Genomic DNA, 26,172 nt, shown 5'->3' with positions numbered 1-26,172 from the left:
GAGGTAGAAAGACAGGTGCACAGGTGCGTGGGATTTGTCTTAGAAAGAAGGAAGCGTTATGTCTGCGAGAGTTCAGATGTTGTTGTGGGTATTTAAAATGATAGGCCGTGAGGGGCTGGCCCCGTGGCCGAGTGGTTAAGTTCGCGCGCTCCGCTGTAGGCAGCCCAGTGTTTCGTTGGTTCGAATCCTGGCGCGGACATGGCACTGCTCATCAGACCACGCTGAGGCAGCGACCCACATGGCACAACTAGAAGAACCCACAACGAAGAATACGCAACTATGTACCGGGGGGGCTTTGGGGAGAAAAAGGAAAAAATAAAAAAAATAAAATCTTTAAAAAAAAAAAAAAATGATAGGCCGTGAGTAAGGAAGGAAAGAAGATGCTCAGCTAGGATATCCCTCCATCCCTTTACGACTTCAAATAAGTTTGTACACGGGCTGGGCGGGGGTGCGGAGGACCAAGCTCTCGCCAGTGTGTCGCGGCCATCATAGCTCTCGCAGAATCTAAGAGGGGACGGAGCAGGGGCACAAGGAGACTTAGTAAAGATGTCTGGGCTCGCCGCAGTGACGAGAGCGGCGGCATGAGCAACCTGGTCACCGCCCGCTTGCCAGACCCACTCTGGGATGGGGGTCAGCGGGACGCTGCCTGGCCCGGAAGCTTCTTTGCCGACCCGGAAGCAAAGCCGGGCGGCGGAGGCGCCGCCGTGGAGCCACCGCCTCTTGGCCGCTTCGCCGCTGCTTGGGGATCCGGGACCGCGGCAGCGCCGGGTTGCCCTGATGATCCCCGGCAGGCGGCGGCGGCGGCAGAGGCGGCGGGAGGATGACCTCTCCTCGGGAGCGGGGTGCCGACCTCGCCCGTTTCTACACTGTCACCGATCCCCAGCGACACCCGAGGGGCTACACGGTGTATAAGGTCACCGCCCGGGTGAGTGCCAGTGTCGGGCGGGGGTAGGAGCCTGAATTGAGACATGCGTGACTGGGGAGGGGACCCTGGTGTAGGTTTACCTGACCCCGGGTCAGAGCCGAGGGTGGGTCTGGGTGCACCTAGTGCCGAGACAGGCGTCGGAGGTGGGGATTTCAGGAAGGCTGGGGTAGGCGCTGAGTACGGGATGCCCAGGACTCCGCTGGAAAAGGTCGCGGTCGTGTCCCCATTCCTGGGTGGGGCAGAGGTTGATGGTTTTAAATTGATGACTCAGCCCCCATTCCATTTAGCTTTTTCTTCTGAGGCTGAAATTTGCAGAAGTGGTTTTGCTTGTTTCCCAGGGAAAATGCAAATTTAAAACATTAATTTTTATATTATTTGGTATGTGTAATGGAAGGTATTTCTTCTCTTGACTGTTTATACAGCGTCAGGGTTGCACTGAGGCAGACAAGACTTCTTGGGAAGGATGTCAGTGTTAGGGCCACCAGCCTGGGACCTCGGTCTGGCTGTGTCTTTTTGCCTTCTAGTTTTTCATGGTTTACAGAAGGAAACGTGAGAAATTGTACTGAAGGTGTCTTGTGTGAGTCGTCTTGAGGGCTCACTTAGAAGTTGCGAGCCTCCTTTGCATCAACTGACCGATCCATTTTTAAATACCCACTTTATGTTTCACTGCTCTTGCGCTTTTCAAAGAAAGTTGTCATCTCTTCTTAGAAAATACGACTAATAAAATCAAATAAGTATGTATGTAATGTATGTATGAGTAGGTGTGTATGTTAGACATTTTGTACAGGTCACTCAATCCTAATTTTAATGATGAGGAAACTGAGATTCAAGGAAGTTTCGTTAACTTGGCACACGTGGGGTTTGAGCCCACTTCTCCTTAACTCCAAGTTATATAAAAAGTTAAGAATTAACTCTATCATTATCATTAATTGTTAAAAAAAGAGAGGTACAGATAGTAGTAATAGTATAATATACATTTGGAGGATGTAGTAATCATATGTGATAGAGAGCTCAGGAAGTAGGCCTTGAGAAGAACCTTAAAAGTTAAGTAGATTTAGATAAGCACAGTGGGGCATAGAAGTGGCATGTAATTTATGGAAATGGTACACAATTCAGACATATGTGAGAAGATGGTGTTGATGCAAATAACCCATAACCAGACTATAAATGAAAATGTGGGTGAATTTATTCTGAGCCAAAATGTCAGGACCACATAGCCCACGTGTGAGGACTGCCTGCCCCAAGGAAGGAAGGGCACCAAAGAAGTGGGGTGTACAGAGTGGTTATATACCCTCAAAGAGCATGTTTCACATGATTGAAATGTCCCTTTTACAGTAGTCACAAGACTGGGCACAATGACTGATGGACACAGCAGGGAGCAGGTCTGTTGTCTCCAGCTGGGTGGTCACAGATGAGCGCAGCACTCAGTTCCTAGCCTAGGGAAAGATGCTTATCCTTAAGGAAACCTTTATCTTAAGGGCATTTTCAATGCATGTGCCACGGCCATGTCAGGCCCTTTTGGAAAAAGTCAGGCCGAATTAGGTTTACACCCGGTGGTTTCCTCATATACTCCAATATGTCCTATTGCTTGTCGTTTCTATTTGTCAATGGGATAAGCAAGTTTGTTTAAAGATACTAAGACTAGGCCTGATCATTGCAGAGGGCTGTCCTGAGAAGAGAGAGAAATTCACTACTCCCTGTTTGCAAGTAAGGTTGTTATATAAGTGGAATGTTAGTTTCAGGTTATGTAAGAAATTTCTTAAGATTAAGGGGCCCTTATAATACTGCTCTTGAGACCTTTCTAGTCATTGGGTCCTTCAAAAAATCTAGACTTAGTTTCCTAATATAGTTTATGGAATTAGAACAAATTTTAACATACGTATGTTCCCCTCACAGCACCTGTTCATCCCTTGTTATAGCACTTACCACAGTTATATTGTATCAATCTGTTTACATGTCTGTCTCTAGTAGATTTAGAGCAGGTCTCTATCATGGTTATTTGTTTCCTTTTATATCACTTAAGGCAGTGGATGGCACATAGTGCATGAAAAACTATGGTTGAGTGTTTTCCTCTCCATTCTAGGCAGCACACCCAATAAATGTTTAGTTCCAGACACTAAGTGCTGTGAGGGATACAAGGCTGAATAGTGGCCCTCCCTTTCAAGGATACTCGTAGTAGAAGAGAGCCTACTGGACTTGAGGAAGTATAGTACAAGATAGAAAGGGTTGAATGTCCTAAGAGACTACAGAAAAGAGCTATGGGATTTCGGAAGACAGAGAGGTTGCTTCTGGCTCCAGGGATCAGGGAACATGTACCAGTTAAGACAGGGAGTGAAAGATGGGAAGAATCCAACAGGTGGATAGAAGGAGAGGGCATTGCAGGTAGGAGGGATCGAGCCCGTAAAGGCCTAAAGAAAGCAGTGTGAGTGTGGAAATTGAATAGGAAACACTGAGTATGATGATTACTTGTATTCTTACTTTACGAAAGGAAAGGTTAACCCAATTTAGGTCTTAAATATCTTTTCTTAAGCTGTGAACTGTTTACAGAACTATTCTGGCTACATAAATTAGAAGATAAAGTAGCATATTGCCCTAGAACCAACCAAATCCTTGTAATATGCATGCCACACATTGCTGTGGTTATTTGAACTCGAAAATTCCTTACGTTGCCTTTTTTCTCCTTGTAAATGTTTATGTCCTCATTTATTGCTAATGTTACAGATTTTATTTTTTGATTTTGAGGTTTAAGCGTCAACATTGAGAAATACTTTAAAAATAACTGTGCTTAATATTATAAAACAAGTAAAATATTTATTGTTTTTTGAGGCTTAAGGAGAAAAACATCTTTCCTTAGGAGAATTAACCAGGTAAGTAGTGGTCCCCTGAGAGAAGCTGATGAGATAAAAATTAGGAATGTCTTCTGTATGTTTCCTACTGCTGATTTACTTCTAGCTTTAAGGAACAAATCTCTTTATTCTTGATCCTTGCAGGCTTCTTTCTTTAGCAGGAGAATTAGAAGCCTTGGAAGTACCAATGCTAAGTTTTGGGGAGCATAACAACTCTTTTGTCTTAAATTTCCTTTGTACTTTTTTTCACTTCTCTGGAACCTGGCAGGCTTAGAGAACCTTGTGGTCAGTGAGCAAACTTGCTGACAGATTTCTTAGTTTAATTCTGTTTCGCTTCTTAATTTTTACCTAGAATAAGTACCTCTATTCAGAATTGGAAAATTCTGTAGATTTCTTTTGATTCTTTAGTTGAAGGAAACATAGATATAAAAGAACCATTAGCAGTGTTTTTGGTTGTTTCATCATGCTAAGTTTACAAAATTCTCATATTGTAATCTGGATTTCCCAGCAACGTTAAGTGCATGGTAATTCTTGCCTGTATTCTTTCAATGAAAATGGGAAGCAAAAGACAGACTTTTATTCCTAAAAGACAGTGCCACCTTATGACTTTATTTTGTTTATATTGAGGCATAATTTTATATACAATAAAATTCACCAATTTTAAGAGTACAGTTCGATGAGTTTTGGCAAATGTATATAGCTCTGTAACCACCACCACAGTCATCACTGCAGAAATTCCCTCATGTTCCTTTGCAGTCAGTCCCTTCTCCCCACCCCCTGTTGCTAGGCAACCACTGGTCAGCTTTCTCTCATTATAGATTAGGTTGTATTTTCTAGAATTTTATATAAATGGAATTATATGGTCTGTACTTTTCTGGGTCTGACTTTTTTTTAACTCAACATGATTATTTGAGATTCATCTATGTTGTTGTGTGTTTTTATTCTCTTTTATTGCTGATCAGTATTCCATTGTATGGTTACCCTACCATCAGTCCATTTACCTGTTGATGGACGTTTTGAGTTGTTTCCAGTTTTTGGCTATTATGAACATTTGTACGCAAGTCTTTGTGTAGACATGTGCTTTCATTTCCCTTGATAGCTCACATCCTTGTTTACTATAGCTTTATACTAAGTCTTGAAATCAGGTCATCTAAGTCCTCTAACTTTCTTTCTCAAAATTGTTTTGGCTATTTTAGATTGTTTGCGTTTTCATATAAAGTTTACAATTAGCTTGTAGGTTCTACAAACATGCCTACCCAGATTTTGACTGAGATTACATTGAGAATGTAGATCAATTTCAAAAGAATCGATGTCTTAACGATATTGAGTCTTCTGATCCATGAACATATATCTTCCATTTATTTAGCTCTTTAGTTTGTCTGAGCAATGTTTTCTAGTTTCAACGTGCAGGTCTTGCACATGCTTAAAGTAATTTGGGTTTGTTTTCAAAATGTGAGAATACGTAAGTCCTCATTTTACATAGCTAATATTTGTTGAGTAATAATTGCAAACACTTATATGGTGCTTACTATAAGTCAAGCACTGTTCTAAGTACTTTATATAAATTAGCATATTTTTCACGGCAGCCCAGTGAGTAGATGCTATGATTATCCTCACGTTGTCAATGAGGAAATTGAGGCACAGAGAGATTAAGTAACTTGCCCAGGGTCACACAGCTAGCTAGTGGTAGAGTCTAGATTTGAAGCCAGGTAAACTGGCCCCAGTCACAGTGTGTGCTTTTGATCCCAGTCCTGTGCTGCTGAATACCTATATTATAAAACACATTTCATTAGATTCTGTAGGTGTACATATGAGGACTCCTGTTTGTCCCCTCAGGGCCCTTACTGTAATTTGGCAAGAGTGATGGATACATGGATAATACAGTGACCATGATGACGTGAACAAAGGGGAGCAAGGGAATGAATGGAACAAGTGCTCAGCTTGACTTAAGTCTGAAAACGGACATTTCCAAAGATGCAAATAGAAACTCTGTTTGTATTGCTTGGAGGGAACCTGCTTTCAGTTCCTGACCGTAATCTTATGTGGCCTGCTTGAGCTTGGGAAGGGAATTATTTGTAGTTTCCCAGGTGTGCTAGTATACTGTGTTTTCCCATGCCGCTCTGTTAGGTGCTGTTTCCTCTGTTTGGAATGCTCTTCCCTGTTGTCTTGGCAATCCCTGTCCATCTCAAGTGTGTTCTCCTAGAAGCCATTCTTACCTGCAGGACTCCGTGTGTCTTTTATACTCCTGCATTAAAGCCTTTATCATACTGTACGTGTCTGCCCCCTCCTCTGAGGGCAGACTCTGTCTTTTTAACTTTGGATTCTTGGTGCCTCGCACAGAGCCTGGACTATAGTAGAGACTTGAGATAAGGCTAGAAATAGGCAATACTTTTCTTTTTTAAGTTAGCATACAGTAAAATTGATTTTTTTTGTTATGTAATTCAGTGAACCTCGACACATGTAAATTCGTTCGTCCACTCACCATAATCAGCCAGCAACAGTTCCATCATCCCCAAAACTCCCTCCTGCTCTCCCTTTTTCACACTCTTTTCCCCACCTCTTAGCCTCTGGCAACCACTCACCTACTCTCCACCCCTCTACTTTTGTCTCTTTTAGAGTGTCATATAAATAGAATCATATGGTGTTTAACCTTTTGAGATTATTTTTTGCCCGTTTTTTTTCGTTGGGTTGTTTGTTTTCTTACTGTTGAGTTTTGGGAGTTGTTTATTTGTTCTATATGTAAGTTTTTTGTCAGATACGTGATTTGCAAATATTTTCTCCTATTGTTTAGCATGTCTTTTCATTCTCTTAACAGTTTCTTTTACAAAGCAAAAATTTAAGTTTTGGTGAAGTCCAGTTTATCATTTTCTTTCTTTTATGGAGTATGCTTTTAGTGTCATGTCTAAAAACTCTCTACTAACCCCATGTCACAAATATTTTTCCCCAATGTTTTCTTCTGGAAGTTTTATTGTTTTGCCTTCTACATTTAGCTCTATGATCATTTTGAGTTTATTTTTGTATGAGGTGTGAGGTTTAGATGGAGCTTCATTTTTTTTTTATTAAGGTTATGAAGGTTAACATCCTTGTGAAATTACAGTTGTACATCATTATTAGTCATGTTGTAGGTACACCACTTCACCCCTAGTGCCCTCCCCCCACCCGCCTTTCCCCTGGCAACCACTGATCAGTTCTCTTTGTCCATATGTTAACTACCACCTATGAGTGGAGTCATACAGAGTTTGTCTTTCTCTGTCTGGCTTATTTCACTCAACATAATACCCTCAAGGTCTATCCATGTTGTTGTGAATTTGTCCTTTTTTATGGCTGAGTAGTATTCCATTGTATATATATACCACATCTTCTTTAGCTAATCATCAGTTGCTGGGCACTTAGGTTGGTTCCATGTCTTGGCTATTGTGAATAATGCTGCGATGAACATAGGGGTGCATGGGACTTTTGGAATTGCTGATTTCAGGTTCTTAGGATAGATACCCAGTAGTGGGATGGCTGGATCATAAGATATTTCTATTCTTAACTTTTTGAGGAATCTCCCTACTGTCTTCCATAGTGGCTGCACCAGTTTGCATTCCCACCAAGGTGGAGGTTCATGTAGATATCCAATTGCGTGTAGATATCCAATTGCAACAAAACGCCATTTGTTCAAGAAACTAGCCTTTCTTCATTGAATTGCCTTTGCACCTCTGTCAGAAATCAATTAGCCATATGTGTGTGGGTCTGTTTTGTTCCATATAACATTGTCTTGATTATAGTAGGTTTATACTAAGTCTTAAAATTAGGTAGTATGATTTCTCCAACTTTATTCTTCTGTTTCAAAATTGTTTTGAAAATTCTAGTTCCTTTGCTTTTCCATGTAAATTTTAGAATCAGCTTGTCTCTATCTACAAGAAATCCTGATGGGATTTTGATTAGAATTGGATTAAATTTGTAGATCAGTTGGGGGAGGATTGACATCTTTACTATGTTGAATCTTCGAATACATGAACATAGTTTGCCTTGCCATTAATGTAGGTGTTCTTTGATTTCTTTCATCAGCATTTTATAGTTTTCAGCATACAGATTTTGTACATGCTTTGTTAGATTTATTCTTCAGCATTTCATCTTTTTGTAGCTATTGTAAGTAGTATTTTTTTAAAAAAATTCAGTTTTCAGCTTTTTATTGTTAGTATAAAGAGATTTGGTTCATTTTTGTGTTGACGTTACATTCTGTGACCTTTCCACAGTGACTTATTAATTCTAGGAGTTTTCGTAGAGTCCTTATTTTTTCCTACATAGGCAATCCATGTTGTCTGGCATAAGGGATAGCTTTATTTCTTCTTTCCAATCTGCATGTCTTTTATTTCCTTTTCTTGCCTGTTGCACTAGCTAAGACTTACAGTGCAATATTGCATAAAAGTGGTGAGAATGGACATCCTTGCTTTGTTCATGATCTTAGGAAAAAGGCATTCAGTCTTTTACCCTTAAGTATGATAGTCACTGTGGAGTTTTTGTATTTGGGTGGCAACATGTTTTAATTTTTAGTTTAGTTAGCTTTTTATTTTGAAAGTAATGCATATTCATAAACATTTCAAGTAATAATTTGAGTTACTTTAAAGAAATAAAAGAGCCTACTAAATTTTAAACCCTTAACCTCTTACATTATTACAAATGCCCAGTGTTAAAGCAGTGAGAATTATTAGTGTTCAGTTGTTAAAACAGTAGCTCTGTGTAGATTTCATGAAGAAATATTGGTTTTGGCTTAATTTGGAGATATTTTCAGCAAATGAAGTAATTATGGGGGTAGAGAGGGAGATTAGTTTGTTGTAAAATGTAATTATGCTTAAAATCTTTGAAAAATCATGACTCTCAAGTTGTTCAGTTTTTCCCAGAGTCTGTTTTATTCTACCCTTTGTTTTTGATTCTTAATATTGTTAAGTAGAAAACTATGTTGTGTACCAAAAATTTAGTAAGTGGATTTTTAAAAATTCCTGTTTTTTGTTTATTGACAACTTGTATGCTCAGATATTAAGATTTTATGTTAAATTGCAAACTTTCTTTAACATTGAGAATTTTGATTCTCCTTGAACTTTGAATGGAAAATAGTTTACCTTAGAGTGGTACCATATAATTGGTAAAATTTAAGTGAGAAAAACAAGTTTAAGTGAGAAAGCAAATGTTTGTTGAGTACATAGAGGTAACTTGTTGTAGTTTCTTTATTCTCTCTTGAAATTTTCAGATTTTAATAATGTAGAAAACAGCAATTCCTTACTTTCAACATACTGCTTTTGTCAAAACTTGTTAGAAAGTTGAACGTCTGAAATTTTTCCCATTGGCTTATCTATCTTATGTTGGAGTTCTTCCACTCCAGAGAACTAAAAAATGTAAAATGTCTATTATGGTTTGTGCAGGTGCTGTCTCTCGGGTCCAGACTACCTGGCTGGTGGGTGATAACCAGCCCAAATATTCCTGCCAGCCAGTGACACCTGCAGCTCTGCAGGGAAAAGAGGGAGAGAGGAGCTGCGATGCAGGTGATGGGGTGGGAGGGAGCTTCAGCTGGGTAAGGGAACGCCTGCCCGTGTGCTTTGGGCGCTTTGAGGTACCTGCTCTTCTTGCCAGAGTTGTTTTTGTGTGTGTATGAAGTGCAGTTTAAAGGTTTCAGTATATTTATACGAAAGTGCAGATTTTATGAAAGTCAAATGTCTGAAAGTCAGGATTGCATGCATTATGTTGATGAATGTGCCATTCGGTTTACCTAACCCCCACGATGGGAAATGTTCAGTATAGCTTAGCCTTCCATTTTTGTATATCCTGTTGTACCTGTCCTACATTTGGAGAGTCGTATCTTTGAGAAATGAAGAGTGGGCCTGCCCCTCCTTTTCTTTTCCTTTTTTTTCATGTTTGATTACTTGTATCTTGACATTTAATTTTTAAAAAATCTATGTTACTCTTGGACTTTATCTTCTTAACCCTGCTGCTATTACCCTAAACTAGCAGCTGAACACCAATAGTGAAGTAGCCATCAGAAGACTCGACACATAAATTGGTCAAAAAAATACCTTCTTAAACTATGTGTTTAACTTATTTCTGTTTGTTTCTAACGGGAGTTATTTTGTGATCGTTTTTATTTAGGAAATCTAATAGTTAGATTTGAATAATTTTTGTAGTTTTGTTTTCCGGTGACTATCTCTTACTCTTATAGAGAAGACAGTTCTTCTCAGTCAAAAGGATAATTTCAAATCATTATTATAATAGTAATTAGATAAAAGAGTGCTTTTGACTTGACTTGTAAGGAGACTTGGTAATGTTCGTTAAGAAGTAGATAAAACAAGTCAGCTCCCTAGAAAGGATATAGAGGATTAGTGACAGTATGATCTGTTGATTATTATGGGCCTGAGTTAGGCCAAGCCACATCTGGTCTTTGTTTTAAACATTAAAGAGGGCTCATTTGAAGGTTGCTTTTTCTTTGGTTTATTACTGAACTGGCGAAAAAGCAGTTCGTGGCTAGTGTCAGGGCCAGTATGCAAACCCCTGCATAATTCTTTCCATTCTCCCACAGTGTTGCTTCAACTTCTACTTTTTGGTTGACTTAATTTCTTTGTAAAAGACAGAATGGGTTTACCTAACAGGCATGGGGAACGTGACTCGCATGCCTGGGATTTTCATCTCTTGGAGGGCCGATTTAGTTCTATCCTGGAAAGAGCATTTTGTTTGGAATCAGGGAGTTGTGAGATCCCGTCCTGCCTGTCCTGAGTGTATGATGAGGATGAGTGTTCGTCTGTACTGTCTGCTCTTGGGCCTTGGAGAGCTCATCCTACCGGGCAGGGCTGTTGTGATGAGCCAATGAAGGACGGGAGTTAATTTTTTAGCACAGTAACAGATAGTTACCTTCACTGTGAGCCCTTATTTGTTTTCCTAAATTCAGAATTTGCTGTTGGCATTAACAAAGGCAGATGGACTACAAGCACTGCAGAAGCATTTCTCAGCTGTTTTCCAAATTTTGGGAGGTGTTGCACTAAATGCATAAAATAATAATAAACAAGATAGGAAAAAAAGAAGTAGTTGAGTGGATAGATTGTCTTGGGAAATACTACATATCTTCCTTTTGGAGATTTACTAGGCATGGTAATGTATTAAAGACTTTGAGAAATTCTGCTGTAAGAAAGTTTTTTTAAACAAAAGTAAACTGAATTGATCATTAAGCCCTTCCTTTGAGAGCACTGATTTTGAAGAATACTGGTATTCCGTGCAGCATGGTTTATGAAGCACTGCTTCAAGGTGGTAGTTTTCAAGATGATTTTGTGATAGAATTCTCTATAGCAAAAGGCTCTTTAAGGTACTTACTGAGCCAGTGGTAGTTAATGCTTGCAGTGGAAATTTATGAACTTTAAATGAAAGGAATCACTGCTTTAACTTCCAACTTTTTTGGGAATATATTCGCTGAATTTTATGACAAAATATTGAAATTCACCCAGAAAAAATTACTAAATGCTAGCAGTCTATATCTGGGGAATTTATAGTATTTTTGTTTTAAAGTTGATATTACTTGTTGAGATAATTGGTAATATAGTATTAAAAGTTATAAAAATCTGGGTCTGAGGGCTCAATTTTGTTCATTTTCAGTATGATCGTATTCTTTCCTCATATTTCTGATTGATATTCTTATTTTTCATCAATTTTGCAGTCCCTAATTGTTGTTACTAATGGACATTTGGGCCCAATTCATCTTATCCTAACCCTTTTGTGTTTTTGGTTTCCATTTCAGAGGACACATTGTTAAGTTATTTAAATGAGATTATACATGTGGGAATGCTCAATCCCTTACATTGGGGTGCTAAGTGGTTGAACTGGGTAATGTATTTAGCAAGTGATTATATTTTTATAATGTAGTGGCATGGGAATCAGATCTAGTGTATTCTCCATTGACTTCAGTACCTAGTAACAGAGTAGGCACTAACATTTGTTAAATGAATAAGTGAAAGAATAAATAAAACCTAATAGTGACAGGGTTTTGTGGAAGTGAGAAAACTTAATTATTGCTGCAAATTCTAGAGATAAATTGAGGGATGCAGTATAGTGCAGTGGAAAGAGCACTGGACCAAGAGTCAGAAAATCTGAGTTCTAATTCCGAATCTAAAGGTGAATAACCATGTGACCTTACACAAGTCTCTGGATCTTGTTTCCTTGTTGGTAAAAGGGGGACTCATAATAACCACTCCTGCCTAATTCATAGGTTGTTGAGGGAATGAAATGAATCATTGATATAAAACGCTTTGCAAATGTAAATGTGCGAAGTGAAGGTTTTTTCTCCCATGCCTAGCACAGAGCCTTGAACAGCGTTAGAACAGATAAAGACTTTCTCTCTTAATACTGAAAAGGAGGCTAAGAAACAGAGTTTAGGACTGATTCTTGGCGTGCTCACAGAGTGCTGAGGGTAGAAGGAGGAAGAGAAACCTACAAGGGAGAAGCAAAGGAACCAAAGAGGAAAGAGAAGGGTCAGGAAGTGTAGCCCTCCACTTTCCAGACATGATTTTCACTCAGCTTTGTTTATGCTGTTGGGAAAGGGATATTTTCATTTGATTTTCTGAACTCTGCCTAAGTAAAATGTCCCCCGTTCATATGAGAAGTATTTGAGGGTGAAGAGAAATTCTTAGAAGCTTAAAATTAAAGACTTTCACTTAGGTGGTGTAAGAAAATTTCAACTTTGATTTTCTGTAATAGCCACGAGTAACTTATTACCATGAAAACGTTAACAGTCTTAAATCCCTGAAGTGTTCTTGACTGCTTTGGGGATGCCACTGTAGTCTGGACAGCGAGCACTCAGTGTCGTGGCAGTGCTCTGGGATGAAGTGCTTCCCAGTCTGTTGCTTAGCACACTGCTGTTTTCTGAGATACTAAAATAAGTTTGGGAAATGCACCCCACTCCATCTGCATGCCCCCTGCCCACCAGCCATGCGAACCGCTAGGCTGTGAGGTCCCGCAAGGCAGGCGCTTTGTTCTGCTCTCCAGTGTAGCCCCAGCACATAGCAGAAGTATGCGAGACACTGAGAGTGTGGATGAGAAATCGTAATCAAATTGGTTATTTCTGACAAGATGATTTTAAAATTGTAGATATTGTTCAGGGATGGCTATCATATTTTTGCTTGTATAGTACACATGTATTTGATTTCTAGCAATGGCTTACCTGGAGAAAATCCAAAATGTAATTCTTCTAATATGTACACTAAACCAGGAAATAATGTCTTTTGTCACAAAAATTTCATTTGCATATGTAAAGGACAATTACTTAAAATAGTAGGATACTTTGGTATATTTATAAAATGATTGAGGGGCTGGCCCCGTGGCCGAGTGGTTAAGTTCGTGCGCTCTGCTGCAGGCAGCCCAGTGTTTCTTTGGTTCGAATCCTGGGCGCAGACATGGCACTGCTCATCAAACCACGCTGAGGCAGCATCCCACATGCCACAACTAGAAGGACCCACAACGAAGAATATACAACTATGTACTGGGGTTTGGGGAGAAAAAGGAAAAAATTAAAAAAAAACCTAAAAAAAAAATAATAAAATAAAATGATTGAGTTAAATTCAGGAAATCTATTAATTTTTCCAAAAAATATAATTTGTAGAATGTAAGGTGTGCCTGAATAAACCCTATTGCCAGTGATCATATCAAATATATGTATACTCTATAAACAAAAAGATGTTAGCCATCCCTTAACAATAGTGACTATTTTTGGTGGGTGGATTATTAGTAGGTTGATTATCCCTGACTTTCTTCTCATTAGCGCATTTTACAAAAATATGAGAAGGATTTTTAGGAGGCAAAATTAAATCATTTAATAATGTGAAACAACATAATTTTGCAAAGGTGTGTGTGTGTTTGGTCGGGGGGGGCTGATATTTGAAAGTAATAGCTAAAGTCCAATATTTTAATAATATATAGTTGTTAGTTACTTGTTCTAGCCTCTTATTCTAAATTTCTGTTGTCTAATATGGTAGCTGTTAGCCAGATGTGGCTATTTTTGTTTAAATTAAGTGAAATAAAATTAAAAATTTAGTTCTTCAGTCACAGTAGCCATGTTTCAAGTGCTCAGTAGCCACACGCACGCTTGTGGCCAGGGGTTACTGTGTTGAACAGCGCAGATAGGGAACTTTTCTTTCCATCATCAGAGAGAGTTCTGTTGGACAGCACTGTTCTAAATTAATGAAAGTTGCTAAGAGATTTCACCAAATTTATATATCCTGAAAGTTGGAGGATAGAGTAGCAAGAAATTGGAAACCTTTCCTGTCTGGAATTCTTAGGGGGAATTCAAGATAGTTAAATTCTCTAGTAAGGGATTGAAGGAGCTAACTTTTTTCTTTTTAAGATTTTATTTTTTTCCTTTTTCTCCCCAAAGCCCCCCGGTACATAGCTGTGTATTCCTATTTGTGGATCCTTCTAGTTGTGGCATGTGGGGTGCCACCTCAGTGTGGTTTGATGAGTGGTGCCATGTCTGCGCCCAGGATTCAAACCGGCGAAACCTTGGGCTGCCGCAGCGGAGCACGTGAACTTACCACTCGGCCCCGGGGCCGGCCCCGGAGCTAACTTTTTAATTAGAGAGTTCTTGGTGCCTTCTTGTTTATGTCCACCACAGCCAGGCCAGGCAGGGAGCATTATTCCTGTTTTATAGAGGAGAGCAAGCCTGTCAGTGGAGGAATCAGAAGGTGAACTCTGGTTTGTCTGACTTTATAAGAACATTAAATAAAATGGCATAAATTTCAGATGCACACAACTACAACTTTTTTTTTGGTAAGAACATTTAAGATTTAAAATTGCATACATTTAAGATGCACACGACTACAACTTTTTTTTTTGGTAAGAACATTTAAGATTTAAAATTGCATAAATTTCAGATGCACACGACTACAGCTTTTTTTTGGTAAGAACATTAAAGATTTAAAATTGCATAAATTTCAGATGCACACGACTACAACTTTTTTTTTTTGGTAAGAACATTTAAGATTTAAAATTGCATAAATTTCAGATGCACACAACTACAGCTTTTTTTTTGGTAAGAACTTTAAAGATTTAAAATTGCATAAATTTCAGATGCACATGACTACAGCTTTTCATTTTGGTAAGAACATTTAAGATTGTCTGACTTCAAATGGTACGTTTTTTGTTTTTGTTTTGGACCTCCGGAGTAGTGTTGATTTGATCATAATCTCCAGTTCATGGTATTGTCACCAGTCATGAAAGACTTTTTTCGTCTTCTCATCCATAGGAAACCATTTTAATATGTCTGTATCTTTTTTGTTTGTTTTTGCAAAATGCGTATTGTCGTATCAAGTTGATAAATTTTACATTTACGTGGATGGCGTTATGCATCTAATGTGAGATTTTCCCACTCTGCAGTGCTGTTTGATGATAAGCACCATGCCTTCTTCTTTTCCTAGGTTTTGTGAGGAAATCTTTCTAAATAGTGTTAGACTTTTTGTCTTTTGTAATTAGAGAAATCCGAAAGAATCCCCCCTCAGGGGATGTTGGTGGGATTATTTGTCCCTGAATGTGGTATATAATTTTTTATAAGTTGCTTTTGTTTTCTTCTTTACCATTAGGTGGTCAGTGATTCCTTCTCATGGATATTGGTGTGTCTGAGCATTGTGGGTGCTCTTTTTAATTAATTGAAATTTTTATTGAGCTAATTGTAGATTCACGTACAGTTGTAAGACATAATACAGAGCAATCCTTTGTGGACTTTGCCCAGGCGCAGCTGCTTTTTATGCTTCCAGTGTATATACAGGCTGGGAAGAGGGGTAGACAGGCTGGTTAGAGTGATGTCAAGGAAGAGCGAGGGCCTGAGGCCTTCTCTTGTGAATGTGTAACGTGAACTTTAGAGTGTGGACCTTACTTTATCTGCCTTTTTGCTTAATTTTTTAGTATGTGTTTCAGATGGTGAAGTTACTGTGTGGCTGAGTTCTGCATAAGTGATATAGTATGGCATCTTCCTTTAAACAAATTGAATCTTTCATACAAATACTATTATAAGTAATTATACAAATGTGAGATCTTAAGTTTTGATAATGATTAGATATTTCTGTGTATGTTTTATTTTAGGTTGTTTCACGAAGAAATCCAGAGGATGTCCAGGAGGTAACATGTTTATCCATATGAAAATTTTATTTTATGTATTTGACACAAATTTAATTAAATGCTTTATTGAAGTAATTGAATTATTTGTATGTCAGTCTTTGTATTTTTATGTTTGTGTGAAGATTGTTGTCAGCTCACAAAATAGTAGCTGAACTGTCCTATTTCAGACCTATGAAAATGTACGTGTTAAATTTTAGTAGGTGTTAAGTTACATAAATAAGAATTTCAGGAATTATTCACACCTGTTAAGTACATATTAAGTTTTTGTAGGTATTAAGTTATATAAATAAGCATTTCAGGAATTCTAGTGCCGTTTAATAATGTGATAATTTTTCTGATAAATAGCACTCATAAAATTTCAATAGTAGTTAAGGGCCCCTACTTACTTATTTCAAAATCATGATGCCTGTTTAATAAAAAAATGAAAAGTATTTGGTAACTAGTATTAATTTTAAAGCTGATAATTATAAATTATGGATTTCTCTTTACTTCCACTTTTATATTGAGTTGACGTATTGACATCTTGGAAAACTGCTTTGGGCGTAGATATTTCTTTTTAAAATTTCGTAGTTAGTTCTTTTGCAGACTCTTTCCCTCTCTCTAAAATGATACCAGCTTGTTATGTTTTTGTTTAGAACTGTGGAATTCTATATTTGTAATTACTTTGTGCTTGTTACATATCTTTAGGAATCGTAACTGAGGCGTTTACTTCTTTTAATGTTTTTTGACTTGCTTTCGTTTTGGTACTTGTTCATTTACACTAAGATTAGAAGGACATATATTGGGGATTTTTTCCCCCTTACTAACGTGTTTAAAACAGATGCTGTAAATTGATAGTCTTGATTCTGCAATGTTTTTTTTCCCCTAATTAAATTTTAATGTTTTTGAGTGGGGTATGTACTTTCTATTTAGCCACAAGCCCCACTACTCCTTACAGACAAACCCGGCTTTCTTTATAGATTTAAGTTGATTGTTTGGTACTGGTTGGTTTGAGTGTGTGACAGCAAGTTTAGACAATATTTTAACTTCTATACATTACCATTTCTTGCTACTTCTGATCTGATATTTGTCTTTCTTCTGTGGTTAAAAAGAGTTCAATAAAAGATACCTTTTTAAAAGATTTCCTACTATTTTCCTTACGGGTTTAAGATAGCTTACTTTACCCCTGCCAATAGCCAGGAAGAGAATATTGTAATACTGTTATTTTGGAAGAAAAGGATATATATCTTTCCAAAATAACTAGATATATAGATGGTAGTGAAAGTAATTTGCACCATTGATTAATTAAAGTGTCTACAAAAGGGTCAATTGATTAGTATGTCCTATTCTTCTGAATTCCACTAATTATGTTGAATTAATAGTCAATACCAGGCTATTCTGCTTTTGAAAATTTACCACTCTGTTCAGATTGAAACTGGGTTGTGTTTCCTTTGAATACACTGTCTGATTGCTGTGCTGTAGTTTGTAGCTTGATGTTCCCCTTTTCCAGGGAGAATCCTGAACCAACCTACCCATGAACATACTCTCTGCCATTTCCTTAATCCTTTTTTGGGGAAAACTCTTTTATAATAACAACTGTTGGTGAACCATTCATCATAAAACTCTTGTAAGTGTCCTTTAGTTAGATTTGCATGGTCCTTTGTTAGAAATGGTATAAAATTAAAAAAAAAATGTCTTCTCTCTACCTGGCTTCTTAAAATATAGAGTAACCTTGAAATTATATCAATTTTTTTTTTTTTTTTTTTTTTTTAGTTTCCCATGTGTTTCATTTAAACATTGTAATTCCCATTTAGGAGAGGAATTCACCACCTAGAGTTTGTTTTCATTTCCTTTCCTTTTGCTTTCCCTTTCCGTTAACTAATTCATTTAGTTACTGCTTTAGAATTTAGTTAGGCTTCACAAGGGCTATTGAGGATTGGTAGATCCACTGTTAGTCTAACCAAATATGGGGCTAATAAATGCTGTTCTTATAAGACTGGTTTTCTTTTATATATGTATGTGTGCGTGTATATGTATATATATATGCACACACACACACACTTGGCACATGCTACCAGATATCAGTGTATTCGTCCTAAGAATGCTAAATACTCACATGGAGGAAATGGTTTAAAATTGTCTAGGATGGCTTGCTTGCTTTCTTTTTTTAAAAAAATCTTTAAAAAATTCCCTCTAAATTTTTATTTAGTAAGAGCAGCAGAAAGGGGAAAGAAAGAGATGGAGATATTGGGCCCTCCCTCCTCCACCTTAAAAAAAAGTAATCTAAAGCTCTGTTTCTATATAGGTAGTAAATTTCACTGGTGAAATTTGGGAAAGGAAAAGAAAAGAACTGAAATAGAACTTTCTATGTATCATGTCAGAAGGCTCTAGCTTTTAAGTCATTTCATGAAATAGTTTTAGAAAAACTATTTGAGAACATTCAGAAATGTGTCACGGGAAAAAAAAGGCTCTTGAAAATTGGGAAAAGAAAATCTGTAAACAGATAGTATGGTAGTGATGTTGGTTGCAAGAAAAAGTGATCCAGCAAGTTTTAAATACTATGAGGGTAAAGAGGACAGTTAATTGAATGGAGTGGTTTTGTAAAATACAAGAGATCTAAAGGTTTTTTGGTGTCGTTAAGTGAAATTATCTGAAAAGAAAACATTTATTTTATGTAAAAAATACTTAAGTGAATGTTTTTAATGAAAATTAAACTTTTGTTATTATAGTCTATGTATGGTTGCCACTGAATTAATATTTAATTGAGGAATTTTATTCAGAGTAACTTTAATGAATAAGAAATTTCTGCAGAGTTGGTTCAATAGAGCTATGGCTATTATACAACTATTTTTTTTCCAATAGGAAAGAATTGATCATTTATTAGAGAAAGTAATTTTCGCGTGTGTCTTTTGGGACTTTGTAGTCCAAATATAAACATGAGTACTTGCTAATATAATGGAAGTGTGCTTTTGTTCACTTTTCCATTTTGAAGATTTCTAGAAACATCAAAGTTTAAAAGGAGTGAGAAGAAAAGGAGGCAATGGATGTGACATGTTGAGATGCTTTGGTTTCCTGCATTTCTTGAGGGTTTACATTTGCTCTTAGGTATTTTGATTCTGTAGTCCCTGTGTTGAGAAGAAGGAATATGGAGTGAATAAATGAGGGCATGGTGGAGAAACACACATTCTCACTGTTGGGGTTCTAATTCTTGCTCTGACAGACTATCTACTGGTTTACATACCATGGTATTATTATCATTATTGTGATTAAATTATTAACTTTTTCTCCTTAAGTTACTCTGCCTTTATTTAAAAATGACCCTAATTAGAATGTAAGTTTTATCTGCAGACTGACTTCTTTCCCTGTACTACAGCCTTTTGAATAGCTCTCATGTCTAGTTCATAATGGCTTTGAGGATGGCATTTACCTTATGTAAGATACTACTTTCACAAGCCCATCACCATCATATTTGATCTATTTTAAATATATGAAAATAACATTGTTTTTTCCCATGACAGAATTATATACATGTATCAAAATTAGAAACTACCGAGAAGCAAAAAATAGGAAAATTAGAATCACTTGTAATTGCACTATCCTGAGACCTTTTTCTTTCCAATGTTAGTTGGTTCTCTTGGTTAGTTCCTCTTGCTGTGTCTTCTCCTGAAACTGTTGGTTCTGCGCTGTCAACATTTGTCTTGTTCACCTCCATTTTAAAGTAAGATCTCTTCTTCCATCCAAATGGCCTATCTCGTGGCACAGCCAAGCTTCTTAAACACTTTGCACTTGGTTTCCTCTTCCAACTCTCCCTGGGCCCTCAGGGTTAGGGTTCCCCAGCATTCTGTTGTTAGACTCCTCATCTCGTTACAAATCTAAGAAACTGTCCTGAGTGATTACCGCGTCTCTGCTGATGAGTCCCAAATTAATACATCTTGCTAGTCCTTACTCTTGCACTCCAAACCCATCTACCCTTTTGGACATCTCCAGTTAGACACCTCACAAGCACCTGAATCAAATACATCTAAAATTGAACTTTGTTCTTATCTCAAAACAGCTGCTTCTCCCTTGCTCTACACCTTAGGGAATAGCATCACCATTTTTCTAGTTGCAAAAGCCAAAATTCTAGTAATTATATTTGGCATCTTGCTCTTTTGAAAGCATCCCCAACCCCTTCTCTTTCTTTACTTTATATTTGTTGGTCTCATCACTACTTCCCTTCAGTCTGCTCACCTAGGGTATTACTTTCTCTAAGCCTTCTTAGATACCCAAGGCTGGCTTAGGTGGTCCTTCCATAACACCCTTGGGCTGCCCTTCTCAGCATTTATCACGCCGTCTTGTAATGTAGTTACTGTCTTGGCTTATTCTTTCTCACTACTCCAGGAGCTCTCTGAAGGCAGGGACCATGTTTCTCATTTTTTCATCCCCTTGTGCCAACACAGTGCCTGGCACAGAGCAGGGTTGTGAAAATGTTTGTTTTTGATGACTATTTTTGTTCTTGAATAAATGAATAAAAGGAAGCTTCAGGAGGAGTAGTTTGTTTAAATTAATTCATATTATAGTCTGACTAGTCTCCTAGGATTATAACTATATTAAACAGGAAACTTAGTAATCATGGCAAAATTTTTAGTAGTATAACAAAATTTAATGAAGAATTTCTTATATGCGGAGAGTGAATATTTTAACAAGAGTCTCTTAAATCACACTTGGTTACCTGCTTGGCCTAAGATTTGCTCGTTGCCATTACACTATTGAGTTTGTTAGAAGTGAGGTAATTGGGATTTTCAGAAGCAGAGGCCCCAGTATACCAGGTAACAGAATTTAAAACTCAGTTTTACCCTATTTTGTGGAGACTGAGCAGCTGAATCAGTGATATCAAGGCCATGTGTCAAATTCTTTTCCTTTACAAAGTGTTTTTTTTTTTTGGAGTCTGAGTAAGGTAGAACGATAATTCAAACTAATGAAGGTAAACTTTTATGTATTATATAATCTAGGTGATTGTTATTTTGTTTTTGAAATATACTAATTTTAATGGCATTCTGATCAGGATTTACCTTGTCTTCAGAAATCTTATTACTACTTTAAATTGAGATTTATGAAATAAGATTTATGAAATGTAAAAGTTCATGTTAATTACTTGCTACATGGCCATTTCTTCAGTTTTATTCAGTTTATTTATCCTTTTAGGCAAATGCTGAGTATGTACTTTGCTTAAAAATTGCCTAATTAACTATTTTGTGTTTATAAACGTGCTGTTTTTGAGACAGAATCTATATTTTGATATCTAGCTCATTTCCAGACCAATAGTAATTGATTTTTGAAGAAGTTAAGTGACATTTTATGTAGTATAGATGTTCTTTGTACTAGGTTGAATATTTTTCCAGTATGAAGAAAACGGTACTTGTTTAAAGTGAAATGTAAAAATCAAAACAGAGCAGTTGGAGGAAGAATTGCTGCTTTGTGTTTTTAAAACAGATATTAGTGGTTAATTCCATACTGTTAACCGTATTGGTTAGAACGTATATTTCTTGCCTTTGCATAACAGGTGTTAGTACTTTAATGAGGATTGTTTGTGGTTCAGATGTCTGAACCTAAATAGTTCCACTATGAGATACCCATTTGATTTTTTTCTCTCTATAGATAATCGTATGGAAGAGATACAGTGACTTTAAGAAACTACACAAAGAACTATGGCAAATTCACAAAAACTTATTTCGACACTCAGAATTGTTTCCTCCCTTTGCTAAAGGAATCGTGTTTGGTAAGTGATTATTTTGAAATTGTGATTTTATAAAATGATGATTAGCTGATTGTGTATATATGCTGAACCTTGAAATACTGTCCCATGAAGTCAGAAGCCACTTATTAAAATAATTCATATCATACAGTAGGCACTTGAAATTGTTTTTTTGTTCTTGGTGTAATTTTGTTAACTCAGAATGCATTTATTCCTCCCTTCCATGAAAGAATAACACAACTCCAACTCTAGCCAATCAAGCAAATAAAAAAATGATGTAGGAACATAAGAAACGATGATATTGAATCATTCTTAGGGCTCTGAAAGTTTTGGATCTTTAAAAAGTAAGTCTATCCTGTGTATATTTTCCTGACATGTTTCTCGTAATATGAATGGTTGTGGTTTGAGGCACTAGTCCAGATATGACCATTTTGGGACGGTGCTCTGGGTGTGTTATTGATTAACAACTGTTAGATTCCCAGAGTGTCTGAGACCAGTCAAGTAAAAAGAATATTTGATATGATTTAGTTACGTATTTGACATGGAATAACAAATATATCAAAAATAGGGACAAAAGGTGGAAAACGTGGAGAAGTACAAAGAAAAATAATGATGACAAGAACAGAACAAAAACCACTCAGGGATAAACATAATTATGTGGTTAATATTTTGGATTATGTCCTACCAATCTTTTTTTCAGTGTGGTTTGTATATGTGCACAGTGATTTAAATTAATGTTTTACTATGTATATTGTTTTGTAGGTTGTCCTTTTAAAACATATCAATTTGTTGGGAATACTTTGCTATGTCAATAAATAGTCTTCTGGGACATGTTTGGGAATGGCAACATGTATATATTTATCACAATTTACTTAGCAATCAGTTTTCTGGCAGACCTTTAGATTGATTTTAATTAGTTAAGAGCATGGGGGTTAGGGTCATTTGGATCCGGATTGAGTTCCACCTTTGCTATTTACTACCTGTGTAACTTTTGTCAAGTGACTTCTCTTTTCTAAGCCTCTGTTTTCCTATCTTAAAAGTGGGCATAATAATGTGCGGATTAAACAGGCAATGTGTATAAAACATTAGCATGTCTGGTACGTACTGAGGGTCCAGTAACTGGTATTATTTATATTATTTATCATTATTAATATTTTTACTGGTTAATAAGTCTGTTTTTTTTTAGGTTTAAACTTACCTTTTTATACCTTTTTGCAATCCCACTCTCTTGCCAGCAGTTTTTTGTTAGTCTCTGGCAAAAGGGGGCATTGGAGGGAGCCTGGAAGGCTGGAAGAAGACACAGCCTGCCTGGTCCTGTCCACATGAACCCAGCAAGCCTCTTCGTTTGTTTCAGCTGCAGGACTTGGTTTCTGGTTGTGTTTTTCCCGCATTCCCAGAACTTGTCTTGTCATGTCCTCCCTCTTGTGGGCTGCCTGCGCCTGGGCTGCAGGAGATACCAGCACCAAGGTGCCCTCCTCAGAGGTCTCAGTTTCAGTTCCACGGCCCCTCCTCTAAGCCTCTCAGTGTTAATAACTCCACCCTTTTCCCTTTGTTTTCTCCAGAACTAGGGCTAGTGGTTATATTTTCTTTCTTTTGAGCAAGCAAAATTAAGTTTAATAGGAAAAATGTAAAGTACTATATTTAGAAAACCAATTACACAAATACAGAATCTAGTAGCCTTGTGGCTTGATAGTAGTTCAGATTAAAAACAAGTAATTTTGGGTAGTTAACTGAAAAAGATCAGAATTAGCCAATAGTTTGACAAGGTTGCTATTAAAGCTTTTATAATCTAGGGGTTTATGTAATTAAAAATTTTTTTTCAATTGGGGTAAAATATACAGAAGGTAAAATTTACCATCTTAACCATTTTTTTTAAAGATTGGCACCTGAGCTAACAACTGTTGCCAATCTTCATCTTTTTTTAAATTGCTTTTTCTCCCCAAATCCCCCCAGTAAATAGTTGTATATTTTAGCTGTGGGTCCCTCTAGTTGTGGCATGTGGGACGCTGCCTCAACATGGCCTGACGAGCGGTGCCATGTCTGCGCCCAGGATCCGAACCGGCGAAACCCCGGACCCCTGAAGGGGAGTGTGTGAACTTAATCACTCGGCCACGGGGCAGCCCCAACCATTTTTAAATGTATAATTCAGGGGCCGGCCAGTGGCACATTTACAGCTTCCAGGGATTAGAACCTGCTGTCTTTGGGGCCCTTTTTCAGACTACCACACACGGTATATTTGTCTTCCTTTCTTGCTTGCTTGCACCCTTTGGGCAACAACTTTTAAGATCATGAAAATATCCTGCTCTTCTGGAAAATTGCCCCTTAGACGTAGCATCCGTTGATGATTCTTGCATGAACCAATGTTTACATGATGGTTACAAAATAATGGTTGTCCAATTCTAGCAACCCCCTCCCCCTACATTTGCCATTGTCGTTCCTTCTCACTTCTCTGTGTATCTTTGTATCTAGGCTTCTGTGTATCTGTTTCTATGTGTCTGTATCTGTATCTGTATACTTATTCATCTAGCCATTATTTATTTGGACTCGTGTACTACTTTTTTTCCTAGTAGTGTAGCATTCATTAATGTTCTTAATTATTTTGATGCTCAGATTGTCCCAGTTTTGACCAGTAGGAACCCTTTTACTCTGGCTTCTATGTCCTGTGACTTCTTCCTATCATACTAGATTTTTTTTTTTTTAAGCACTTCTGATTTTTAGACATAACAAGATGTTCAGTGCTCATCTTGAGTTTATTCTGCTCCAGCCTTGGAATTAGCCATTTCTTTAGGGAGCTCTGGTTGCTTTTGTGGGCAGTGGCATTAGAAACTATGGTAGTTATCAAAGTATTGCATTTTAGCTCTGCATCCACCTTTCATTGCCTTGTTGGACATACTTTTCCAATTTGCGTGTATAAACTTACTCTGTAGAGGGTGTTAGAGAGACCCTGTAGGAGGTAGGTTTGAGCAACCCAGCTAACTTCTCTCATCCAGTGTGCTGCAGCCACACTGTCTCCAGTGAGATCTGAATCCCAGCCTTGGGGAGGAGGCACCCCTTCCAAGTACTGCCTTTGGTTCTCTCCCTCAACCCTAGGGTACTCCTTAGAGTTCTCTTTTATTCCCTCTTAGTAGTTAATCCTGTGTAAATAGTTAATAATTCTTTGTAAGATTTTCCCTGTTCAAATTGCTGGGTGGATTCCATTTTCTGGCTGGATCCTGGCTGCCACAGAGATTACTATCTGGGTAGATGTGCTCGTTGCAACTTCCTTCTAGGCTCTTTCAGCAACTAGAGTTAGGAAACATACCGCATTTATGTACAAGTGTATGTACAACACACACATTATACATACTTCCATTTATATACAAACCTGCATACATACGTATTACTGTGTGTATATGTATTTGTATATACACATAGATATACGTATTTTATGTTTATGATAGCTTTTGCCAAACAAATTTTTATATGTTCAGTTCTATTTATGCCCCTTTCTCCCCCAAGATTTTGGATTTCTGGTCTTCATTAGAAATGTCTCCCAACACCTGTTTGCTTGCAAGATGATTTTCATAGCTTAAAAAAAATCCTTTTAGGGCCAGCCCAGTGGCATAGTGGTTAAGTTTGTACTCTCTGCTTTGGCGGCCTGGGGCTCACTGGTTCAGATCCTAGGCGCAGACCTACACACTGCTTCTCAAGCCATGCTGTGGCAGGCATACCACATATAAATTAGAGAAAGATGGGCACAAATATTAGCTCAGGGCCAGTCTTCCTCAGCAAAAGGGGAAGGATTGGCAGCAGATATTAGCTCAGGGCTAATCTTCCTCAAAAAAAAAAAAATTCTGGGGCTGGCCCCTTGGCAAGTGGTTAGGTTTAGCGATCTCCGCTTCGGTGGCCCAGGGTTTCACTGGTTCGAGTCCTGGGCGCGGACGTAGCAGTGCTCATCAAGCCATGCTGAGGTGGTGTCCCACATGCCACAACTAGAGTGAACCACAACTGAAAATACACGGCTATGTACTGGGGGGCTTTGGGAGAAAAAGGAAAAATAAAATCTTAAAAAACAATCCTTTTAATAATCGATGTGGAATTTATATTTGAATGGGATGTCAGATGATGCTCCATTTTACTTTTTTTAGATGGATTGACATCTGTTCTAAGATAATTAATTAAATAAATCCATATTTTTTTCCCAATAAAATTTAACTACCATCTTTGTTATATATTACCTTTTTGTATGCAGTGCCATTTATTAAAGGTTTTCTCTATTGTGACATTTATTTGTCTATTCTTATGTTAATACCTATTTCTACACCATGTTGATTTTTTTTGTAATGACTTTATAGAGTGTGTTCTGATACAGACTATATTTCTCATCGACATTGGGGAAATTGCTGCCTTTCAAGATCAGTCTGGAATACCTGGGGCTCTTACACTGCTAATTCTAAGAAGCCATGCCAGTTAGCCATTTATTGCCTCTTAGCTTCCAGTCTCTTCTTTCATTTCCTATTCTGCATGAATGGATTGGACTTTTAAGTATTTTTGCTTTACAGTGAATATGTTGTTAAGCTTCACAA

At 37.5% G+C, this 26,172-nt stretch overlaps 1 protein-coding gene across 13 annotated transcripts in view; it reads left to right on the top strand.

Moving 5' to 3' along the window:
• Positions 1-488: 488 nt before the first annotated feature.
• RPS6KC1 (ribosomal protein S6 kinase C1) overlaps positions 489-26,172 on the top strand; it is a 172,106-nt gene continuing 146,422 nt past the window's right edge. For 2 of the 13 annotated variants that reach the window (XM_070266697.1, XM_070266698.1), the window contains exons 1-3: positions 666-925; positions 15,859-15,894; positions 21,511-21,631. In XM_070266697.1, the coding sequence (XP_070122798.1) occupies positions 821-925; positions 15,859-15,894; positions 21,511-21,631 (262 nt within the window). In that variant the 5' untranslated portion in view covers positions 666-820. Of the gene's footprint in view, positions 926-9,176; positions 9,297-15,858; positions 15,895-17,383; positions 17,501-21,510; positions 21,632-26,172 lie in introns of those variants that run through there. The other 11 variants (XM_001488504.6, XM_023640738.2, XM_023640737.2 and 8 more) reach the window with 11 other exon arrangements.

Source organism: Equus caballus, chromosome 5, assembly GCF_041296265.1.
Source record: "Equus caballus isolate H_3958 breed thoroughbred chromosome 5, TB-T2T, whole genome shotgun sequence".
NCBI lineage: Eukaryota > Metazoa > Chordata > Mammalia > Perissodactyla > Equidae > Equus > Equus caballus.
The sequence above is the reverse complement of the archived record's forward strand: the minus strand, read 5'-3'. Positions and strand labels throughout refer to the sequence as shown.